Raw genomic sequence first — 11,059 nt, 5'->3', positions numbered from 1 at the left:
TCCAGGTTCAATTATTAAGGGTTTCATTGGAACTAAAGACCGAAAAACAGTGAGATGGAAACAGGAGCTGGACAGTTTCGATGACACTTTAATAACTAACAGAACAGCAATTATACAGCATCAAGTCAGATTTGAAAGATTTCGAAACATTTGGGAGCAAGAAGTTTTCAGATATAAAAAAATGAAACATCACTACACAGTATGTACACACACCAACATCAGACACATATCCACTGCGCTCCATTTTCACTTTTCTCTTTGTATTCTGGTTTGTTCTCAAATGCACACACGCACACACACACACTCACACACACGCACACACGCACACACGCGCAGCACTCAGCACTCAGCACTCAGGATGTGAGAAACTCACGGAATCTTTCTCTAACTTCTTCCTGCATCAGTATCTGAAGACATACGGTGAAGTAGTGGACATTGGATGGGAGAAGCTGAATTCAGTCAGTGTTAACAAAAAGGAAAAGAAAATGAAAGCGTTCAGTTCAGAGCATCACTGTGGCCCGGTGAAGCTGCAATCGTCAGCAAGTATCCCACTGAAGGTATCCTGTACACACAGGAGCAGAGGAGGCACGTGTTCAGAGCAGATATGTGAGCGCAGTGATGAGTCTCACTCCCGGCACCTTTTGTACGCCTTCTTATCACGTTGAACATTTTCCTTGCAAGAATCCACGTGGAAACGCAGCTTCAGCCGATGTATATGCGGTGGAAGTCGTTCGCTCCGAAGGCAGCGTTGCACTTGGGGCACTTCCTCTGGCGTGTGTCGTAGCGTGTCTTAACGCACTCAAAGCAGAAGACGTGGAAGCACTTTGTCAGTACCGCATCCTTCACCCGAGAGTTGCAGCACGGACATGTTAAGCGTGCCTGGGGGAGGGGGAGGGGGAGAGAGAGAGAGAGAGAGAGAGAGAGAGAGAGAGAGAGGGAGGGTGGGGAGAGAGAGAGGGGGAGGGAAAGGTTTGAACAATAAACTGAAAAGCCATTCTTGTTCTGAGCTGAGTGGTTTTGAATGAGTGGACACAAATATCTTCCAGCTCAACTGCCCTTCAGCAGCAGAACTGATTTCAGGGACACATCACATGATATGAAGGCTGATTATAGCTGCGATGTGGCCTTGACGGATTCTCATGACCATGGAGATTACAGAGAACAGTTGACCCACAAATCTTGTGGCATGGCAGTGGACATCGGAGCATTTGGAGCACTGATGATTACATCAAACTACTCACACGTTTATGACCAAATCTTGAAAAATCTGAGAACAATCCATTTGAGCTACAGAAAACTAAATGGACATCGATTACACAAACTACTATTTGCACATGTTAAGTCTTTGCACAGTTGGTCAGACTTTTAAGTTTCCTTCTGTGTTCCTTTGTTCAACAAATTGTGATCACACTGGCAGATGGTCTCATTTGCTGGAATACACAATGATAAAGTTTGCTCTGGTTCATTCAGTTAAGCTGCCTACTTACAAGAGCAACAGATAGCTCGCTGTTTGCCCGGTCATTGTGCTAAGCTAAGCTAACGAGCTGCTAACTATAGCTTCATATTTAGCACACAGACATGAGAGGTATAAATCTTCTAATCTGTATTTCACAACATGTATGGTGGTGTAAAATGTAGGTGAACAGTCACACACACAAAATAAACTTGATCAAGCACAACAAATATTGGTGCATTTTGGAGGATACTGATTTTGGAATTGTTCTCATCTGCAAAATAAAATCTACTGAAGGAGTATACTTTCCAGTGTTTGACTGAGCCATTCAAAACATGTGGTTGTGCCCTAAACCCTTAACCAGCATCCAGATGCTTTAGTAACTTATTCTACACTCTAAAGCAGAATTTAAACCTACCTTATAGTCATTGATTTCTTCATTTAGGATATCATCGCCATTGCTGATTTTCTCAGCAGGTTTCTTTGCCTTCTCGATCTTTCCCCTTAGTTTGGAGATGTCCTCCTGAAACACAGTCAGCGTTAACAGCTGCAAGTAAAAGGAGTCTGTTTTGACAGCCGAGGTTATGAAAGCAATTATCCTGAGCAGTAATATTGAAGACTCAGATGTTGGAGCTTAAACCATCACGTGAAGGCACAACATGAAACTAACAAGGGTAAACCTCACAGGGATTTGTTTGTGTTGTGAAACTATTTTACCATTTCAGAAGTGGACAGTAAAACTATGAATAACTATTTAGCATACATACACCGAGGAGTAAAGAAAGGGCTTGTCATTAGAGTATTTTAAGAAAGAGTCAACACATAAGTCTTATGTCAAATGACAGTCAAAAGGGGTTAACTACAATTTGTCAATCTGATGTATGGGGAAGAAAAAAAAAAACCCAACAAAGTTTGAAAACCTATATATATTGTGTTTTAAACAAATATAATTGTGTATTGGGACATTGTCTTGTCTTAAGTCCATGTACTTGTTGACATTTTGTGGATTTGTGTGTACGTGTATATTTGTGGATATTGATACCTGTGCTCGTCGAGCGTTAAAGGACTCTTTCTCCCTGGAGATGCTGTTCTCTATGACTTCCTCTCTGACCAGGTTGAGCCTCTGCTGAACCTGCTCCAGCTGAGTTCGTACCTCCTCCGACAGCAACGCGGACTCCTGAGCCTGGAGGACGACAGACAGATGTTGTTATTTAGCCTTAATAGCAATGTATTTACATCTCATAATGTACAACCCTTTATGTATAGTATCTGAATGTGTGTTTAGAAATAACTGTGCACATCTAAATATCATTACAGTTTAATTATAGTGGCGACTGTGACTCAGTGGTGAGCAGGGTCGTCCTTCAATCAGAGGATCGGTCGATGTGTCCTTGGGCAAGACACTTAACCCCAAAATTGCTCCCGTAGCTGTGCCTATGGTGTGTGAATGTTAGTTAGCCCTGATGGGCAGGTGGCCCCTCCCATAAGTGTATGAATTGGTGTGAATGATGTCATGTAGTGTTAAAGCGCTTTGAGTGGTCGAAGACTAGAAAAGTGCTGTACAAGTACAGGTCCATTGACCATTTCATTACTAGCAGCTCAACTGTTATGTCATCATTTAACTCTGCAGCTGTTGCTCATCATTACTGAACGATGTGCTACCTTGCGTTTATTCATGTCCAAAGCTTGTGTTCGAAGTGCCAGTTCTCTCTCAGCAGTGCTGATGGTGCCCTGCAGCAGGCGTTCCTTTTCCTCAAGCTTCCTCACCACCTGCAGTTGGGCATCAACCTGGCAAAATCCCCAAAAACCATGATGGTGAATGAATAAAATATATCAGAGATAGAAGACACTTTTTGAGGAATAGACAACAAGCAGACACACACAAAAGTAAGAGTGAAGAGCAAAATATGCACTGTGTAGATTATTATCTATTGACATGCCATTTTATTGAAGAAAGAAAATGGTTCCGTTTTCAATTGAATATAAACCCTAGAGCCTTCAAAGAAAGTAACTGCAGGTGGGGTTTACTGCAATTTAACTGTACCACAACACTTGCGCAAACTTGTACAAACTTGCAAATTGCCCCTTAAGGTGTTTCCCAGAGGCTCACCTGAGTTTTCAAAGTAAGCAGTTGGTCGGCCAGCTCCTCCTTCTCCTCTTTCAGCAGCTTGTGGATCTGGTTGGACTTGATCCGCTCGCTCATTAGCTTGAAGTTGGCATCGTCTTTTTCTCTGAGCTGCTGCATCAGACGGATGTTTTGTTCCTGCATGTCCTCAAAAGCCTGGCCCGTCACGTCCATCTCACTCAGCAGCGCGTCCTCCTCCTGCGGGGGCAGCAGTGACGGCGATACAAGTGTTAGAGATTAAAAGGAGGTTTTGTTTGTGCATAGTTATACAATGAGCAGCTCACGCACCTGTTTTGCTATGGAGAGCTTCTTGTTGAGGATATCAATCTGCTCCTCCACAGAGCGGATCTTCCTCAGAGCCTCTTCGTCTGCCATTTTCTTGCCCTCCCTCCTCTCCCTCTCTTCCAGCTCCCTCAGCCTCTGCCGCAACTCCTCTCCCTGGAATCAGCATTCTTATTATGGGACTGCCACAATACAACTTAAACAATTACCAATAGAGCAAATATGCATAAATCATGATAGAAATTGTAATGAATGGACCTGGGACCGAACCATAAGTCCTCAACATAATAACACAAACTTCATACACATCACCTCTGACTTGGACTTCTTCTCTGCAGCCATGAGCTGGACTTTGTCCCTCTGCTCCTTTGGTGCTGAGCGGTACATGTCCAGCAGCAGCTTCATCTCCCTCTGGGACTCCTGCGCTTTCCTGCACAGGCATAGATGGAGAGTCTTTAAAAAAAACTATCACCATCACATGGGGTCAGAAAGCAATAATAGTACTACACATTATTTTTTAATGAAAATAAGGGAGGAAATAATTGTATTTTTCACCCATTTCTCAGTGCTAACATTTATTGTACTGTTCCCTATGAGCTACTGCTGTGGTGTGTGCATAATATTAGGTTATCTTTAAAAACATAACATGGCACATATTTTGTCTTCCAAAAAGCAGGCAAATATATTAATGTTAAAATCAAGGTTCCCAAAATCCACTTAAAATTCAGGTCAAGAGGCAAAAAATGGCCAACAGAAAATCACCTTACCACTAGCTAAGTGTGGGTGAAGGAGACATAACATCCAACAATATTTATGAGTTATTCAGCTTCTATATTTTCTTTAGAATGTGCAATTCTAGTCTATTTCTATGTATTAATGTGGCCAGCTATGCAGATTATTCAGAGCTCCAGAATGATTGACATAGTATCATTATGCAGCAGGCCACATAGTTTTTCCTTTTCTAATTTGGTAGTTTACAAAAAACAATATCTAAAATAAAAAAACGACCTCCACACGTAAAAAACATACTTGAGTTCAGCTCGGACGATCTTCAGCTGCTCCATCTCCTTCCTCTTTGACCCTCCGACCACAGACAGACGCTCCCCGGCTGACTCCTCAGGCTGGCTGCTGCTCCCTGTTTTTTCCTTCTCTTCCTTTATCACACTGCTGCTCCCACCGCTGCGAGTCGGCCTCTCTCTCTCCTTTTCCCGGTCTTTCTCCTCTTTCTTTATAATGTCCTTTTCTTTCTTTTCCTCCTTCTCTTTCTTCTCCTCTTTCTCCTCATCTTTTATTGTTGCTTCTGATTCAACTCCAGGCTCCGTTTTCACAGAGGCCCCTAAAGAAAACACAGTAAAGCAGAAAGTTTCAATCAGAACAGTTCAAATACGTCTTAATAAGCATCATAAGAGTACTGGGAATTCAGTAAAAAATAAAATAGATGACTCCTTGATTTGATTTATAGTCGGTCATCTCAGTGTTACCTGTGCTGCTGGGTGTGGAGGGGCCGTTGTCAGGCTCTGTCTTGACCACAGGTTCCCCAGAGATGGCTGTGGTTGAAGGAGAGGTTGTCTCGTCCTTTACATCCAACTCTGTGCTTGACTGGGACTGAATGATGGCGTTGCCCTTTGAAGCACGGACCTAAAGAGGCAACAGATTAACGTGTTTTAGTGTGATGCTATTTTACAATACTACAGATATTGTGAAAATGTATTAAACTGGTAAGAGTGTGACCTACCTGGTTGAGCTCAGTTTGTGACTCTCTCAGCCTGATCTTGTATTTCACCACTTCTCCCTTCATCTGCTGATTGTGGGTTTGTAGCGTGCTGATCAGGTGACGCATCTCTCTGTTGATAGGACCTGAGAGGAATTAGGAAAGTTAACCTAGTTAGTTTGTCAGTGAGGTGCTGATATGAATCTAAGTTACAAAAGCATTTTCAGCACAAATCATGCACCTAATTCACCATGTAACCCAATAATGTTAGTTACCTGCTTGCTCGTTGGCAGCAAGAGTCTGTTCAAATTCGATACGCAACATCTCGTACTCCTTCCTGACCTGAGCCAATGTATCCTCCAGCTGAAAGACTTCTGTACGAACCTTCCTCTGGAGAGCCACCTCATCATTCTGCACACAGAGGGGATGAAAGTAAGAAAATGATGAAAGGTCACATAGAAAGACACTTACACAAACACACACGCACAGACACACACACACACCTCCATGTGCTCCAGCTGTCGAAGCCTTGATGTCCTGGTAGTGTTGAGACGAGCACGCGTCTCATCTAGTTGACCCTTGAGAATCAGAGACTCGTTGTAGAGCACAGAAAACTGCGACTGCAGGCAGCGATACTCAGAAGTCTCTTTTACCATACTTGCTGCTCGACTCAGCAGCTCCACCTGAGAGAAAGAAAAATACAAAATAGTTTTTAAAATAAAGTACTGAAGGACTTGCTTTTGTATGGTTCAACAGGCATATTTGTAGGTAAACAATTATACTGAAACAATATTTTTCCAAGAATCATTTTGGTTGATTGTCCTCTTTTTGTACTCTCCATAGCAGTGAATTTAAGTTATAGGTGTAAGAATAATGTGAGTCATTTCCAAATGAAAGTCAAAATGTGAGAACCACAAGTCCACCTTCATGTTGTTGTTCTCCTGGTGCACACTCTGAAGGTCCTGCTGGAGCTTCTGCAGCTCAACGAAGCGGTTGTCTGCCAGCTCTGTGTTTTCCTCCATATCACTGTTCATTTCTTCAAACTTGACAGGAGAGAAGAGGGAGAAATGTCAAAAAGTATGGCAAGTAAGGTATTGAGAGAAATCTTCAAAATGACACCTTTGTCCTAATCATCAAATTCGTGAAATACAATTCATACCTTTCTCTTGTTAATAGTGATGGTCCCACAAACACTGCTGGCCTCCCCACACACCTTATAGCCTTTGCTGTTCACCTGGGATGCATGACAGGGTGCGTTATAACAAATCCTCAATATAATATAAACATATGCACAACACTGCCACGGACAAATTCTGAGACAGAGAATAGCGCATCCTCACCCTCTCCAGTATCTCAGTCAGGTGTGCATTCAGTCTGTTCTCTCTGCGGCGGATCTTCTCCATGTCCCACTGGAGCTCCTCGATCAGAACCTGCAGCTCGCTAACACGCTGGTCTGCTTTGTTAGCAGCACGACCCAGAGGCCGGGACTGGACAAGACAGGAACACAGAGTTGACACCACCCACACACACACACACACACACACACGTGCTAACATAAACATAATTATTCCTAAGATATTATTCTTCAATAAAGCAGCTGTTACTAGCACTTTTCTAGAGTTACACTTTACACAGATGTTTTTAACTTTAACGGTTGGCTCAACCTGAAGGGGAACACACAGCAACATTGAAAAGGGAAGGGAAATAATTGTACCTCGCTCGTCATGTGACTGTGCTTCTGCTTCAGGTCCTCAGTCAGCTGTTGCAGCCGCTTGTTTTCGCTGACGAGGAGAGAATTCAGTTTGGAAGCTGTCTGCCATAGACTGCCCTCTGGAGAGAAAATGTGCAATATCACATATTATGGGTGTAAACACAATGTGACTTAATCAATCCCCCCTAAATAAATCCTCAGCCAAAGTCTTCCTCCACTAAAACCATCCCTCTTTGATCTTACCAGCACCAGAGTTCAGCTCTGCCTTCAGTTGGTCCACTGTGCTCTTCAGACATTCATAGATCTCCACCACGTGACGGGCCTGCTTCTGGCTGGATTCCACTCTCTCCTGAAGCTCAGCCTCCATCTCCTCACTGCTGCTGCTCGCCAGTGTTGCCAGGAAAGAGTTGGTTGTCTCTCCCTGGTGGCCTGAGTGACAACAGCAGGAAAGGGGGTTTGGGTTTGTGTGTCTGGTATGTTAAACAGATATCTGCATGCTACTGCTTTCAAAGTCATGATCCTGTGTTAGCTCTGTCTTTACTTCTTTCCTTGGCCCGCTCCTGGTTGGAGTCGCCATCAGGTTCTGGAGTTTCCGGCTTCAGGCTCCGTCCCTCACCTGCCAGAGATTTCTCCGGTTCGCTGCTTGCTTGGTCATAACGCCTGATGGTCAGTTGAACGTTTTCATCAAACTAAAAGGAGAGAGAAGAGCATTACATATAGAATCCTATATTTGTATGGGAAAGGCAACTGTTATTGTTGAACAAGTGATTTTTGTTTCCTTCTCTGAACTTGTTTACCTGGTTCCAGTATCTGTTGAGGATCAGCAGACTGGCATCATCAGTGGCCTGGCGGGTCTCCAGTCTCTCAATTCGCTCTCGTAATTCATCCTCAATCACCTACAAACCAAAAAGCCAAGTGATGAGCCTCTGTCCAAACAAGACAGTGTGTGACTGCAGCTTCCAGTGTGCGTATATAAAGGGTTGGTAAACCAAAATTGGAGATTGAATGTACCTGTCTTTGATCGAGAGATTCTCCCAACTTCCGGTTTTTAGCCTGGAGAGCTCTGATGTCTTGTTCTTCCTAAAAAAATAATTAAATCAATAATGAGTACAAAAAGAAAAAGCTGCCAAACTGACAGATATGCTTTACATTTCTGAGGAGAAGGTTGTGAACATATATTATCTGTAATGAATCACAAACGAGGCTTTACCGAGTTGGATACTCCTCCCAGTTTGATGACCGTCTCCACCGCAGTGCTCCCCCCCGCAGTGGCGCTGACACCGGGAGCTCCGTCCTCTCCGTCTCTCTCCCGACGCTTCTCCGGGGGCGCACCGGAGGACGAGGGGCCGCTTGGGTCAGCAGGACGCTTCTGTCCCGACATCCTCTGACTCCTGAACTAATCTGGGAAAAGCAAAACAAAAGTGTCAGCTAACTAAACAACTGCGAGGAGTGTTGACACTCAAATGGTTCAGCTGGATTAACGACTATTCAAACGTTACGTTATGTTTCACCTGTAACGTCAGCTAGTTGACGTGAAGGTGCTCGAAGATAACTAGCGTTACCTAACGTTACGTGTTTACTCTGACGCCATATTCATCTCAATGTCGAAACAAATACAGAGAAAACAAAGTATAACATTGTAAAACCTGAACGAACTGATTGAATCAGTCAAAGCTGCGTTAGCTGTTTGCTAACGTAACGTTAGCTTTAAATGCCGTTGATGCTCAGATTAACTTTATTCTGACCAGATAGAATACACCTTTTACTTTGTAATAGTTATAACATCTATAACACCTCATCGAAGTCTTACCGCTTGTAATGCTTAAAGTGTTGCGGTATTAACTAAATCTGTAAGTGGCTGTTGATGTTGCAGCTCCCTGTCTCTCGGAAACGGAAGTGCGAACGCTTTTTGTAGGACAACCTTCTGCTGACATGGCGCCACCTACCGGCGTGGAGGGAACTAGTCTCAGTTAAACAGCGACTCAGTTTGAAGGCTCTGCAGAGACCAAGTTGGTGTTGGAGCAAATTCACAAGCAAATCCCCAATAAACAACTGACGGTGGCCCCTCGAGGTCTGAGGCCCCATAGGAAGTTTCCCCTTGTTGTTGGGGATCATATAGAGTGCAGTTTAATAATATACATCCCTCAGATCCTAACACATTGTATTATAACGAAAGAAGGTGACTAGCCTGCAGCTAAATTAAGACAGCCATTTGTAATGTACATGGATTATTTTCCTTTATTGAAACTACTGAGACAAATCAGAAATGTCCAAATTGTAGCAATAAAAAAATATGGCGTCACAGTAGCGATAGTTTGTGTTGCTGTGTTGGATTTCAACTCCTAAAGATCCGTACATCTATATGTAACCTAGTGGGAAAGATGTTGTCACCACTAAAGCCACTAGAGGGCACTGTACTTTAGAGGAAGCCAGTAGCAAAGAGCGAAGGAAGGAAGTAAACTGGTCGAACTGGTGACGGGTTGGTTGTTTTCCGTTGCTGTATGGGATGAGTGTCTGTAGCCACCGCATGTGCATTTAAGCTAGCACCAAGATAAAACGTAAAGAACTACCTCTACAGTTATTTTTGCACTGTATTTATGCACTGAATGTTTGCACTTGAGTTATACACAGATTATTTGCACTTTGAGTTAGTTAGGTTTTCAAGTGAGATTCTATGTGCACAGTGTAAGTGTACTGGACCATCTTTGTTGAATCTATTCTAAATTTAACATTCGAAATTAATTTAATACTTCTCTAATTCCTTAAGAGTAGTCGAGAAATAAAGATCCCTGAAGATAGTGTTGTGTCTGGTGTCTTATCAAGTTTCACCTGCCTACATATATATAAGAGCTGCAATGCTTGGGAATATTGTGAAATACTGGGCAGTTATTGTGCAACCAAAACAACGGCACCAACATTCCTCTGGTGCTATCTAGTATGCAAATGTGAGAGTTTCTCAACTCACTTTACCTCAGTCAGTCCTTAAGTACAGAACCTGAACTATGATCAGCACTATTATAGAGTACATTGCAACAGGTTCAGAGTCCAGGTTGTGTAAAAGAAGGCCTACTTAATTGTGAATTGCCTACCTCAGCCTATTAGTTCAAATATCCTTATTTGCTGAAGTCACTCATGGACCGATGAGAGCATTACAAAAACCACAACATGGTTCTTTGGGCAGATTTCAGCAATCGATAGGAGAACTGTTTATGTATGATGTGCTAGACAAGCAATGTGACGCATGAGAAGGTAGCATGAAACAGCATGTTTATTTTTTGCAAAGTGGATACGTGTGTCCAATAAATGAACTAGGCTAACACTTTGTCCTATTCTATTGTGATTACACGTTTTATCTGAAAATTAATCAATTATAATGAGAAATATAATGACATGAAATAAAAGTTGATGACAATTTATGCTGGTGTGAAAAAGTGAGCAGGATTTCCTAATTACATTCTGTTTATCCACAGGTTGAAATCTAACAAACAAGAAAACAAGGAAAAGGTGATTGATTGTCTAAATAATAGAATAAATAAATGCATGCTGTTATATCACCATATATCCAGTTCATGATCTCAAGGTATTTGGGAGATGTTGATTAATCAAATGACAAAAAGGAAAGATTTCCCTTTATGAATTGTATTTTGGACATTCAAAGTGCAGATCTGGAACGTCAACACCACATATTAGTGTAACAAAAATAATCCCATCCACCGTTTTGGGATTGGAAATTAAAAACGGTGCAGTATTCTGAATGGCACAAACTGTTTTTTTCAC

The 11,059-nt window shown here is 42.5% G+C and overlaps 1 protein-coding gene across 1 annotated transcript; it reads right to left on the bottom strand.

Annotated features, from left to right (window-relative positions):
- Nucleotides 1-68: 68 nt before the first annotated feature.
- rnf20 (ring finger protein 20, E3 ubiquitin protein ligase) lies at nt 69-9,258 on the bottom strand. Its single transcript, XM_034543690.1, has 22 exons — nt 9,093-9,258; nt 8,493-8,683; nt 8,294-8,362; nt 8,080-8,178; nt 7,824-7,971; nt 7,526-7,711; nt 7,286-7,401; nt 6,912-7,058; nt 6,731-6,805; nt 6,495-6,614; nt 6,075-6,254; nt 5,847-5,982; nt 5,596-5,717; nt 5,342-5,498; nt 4,890-5,196; nt 4,173-4,290; nt 3,867-4,016; nt 3,564-3,776; nt 3,116-3,241; nt 2,496-2,636; nt 1,872-1,976; nt 69-879 (listed from the first exon to the last, which is right to left on the bottom strand). Exons 2-22 carry the CDS (start codon nt 8,661-8,663, stop codon nt 703-705), a joined length of 3,063 nt encoding a protein of 1,020 aa, XP_034399581.1. The 5' UTR covers nt 8,664-8,683; nt 9,093-9,258; the 3' UTR covers nt 69-702.
- Between the last annotated feature and the right edge of the window lie 1,801 nt (nt 9,259-11,059).

Source organism: Cyclopterus lumpus, chromosome 10, assembly GCF_009769545.1.
Source record: "Cyclopterus lumpus isolate fCycLum1 chromosome 10, fCycLum1.pri, whole genome shotgun sequence".
Taxonomy (NCBI): Eukaryota; Metazoa; Chordata; class Actinopteri; order Perciformes; family Cyclopteridae; genus Cyclopterus; species Cyclopterus lumpus.
The sequence above is the reverse complement of the archived record's forward strand: the minus strand, read 5'-3'. Positions and strand labels throughout refer to the sequence as shown.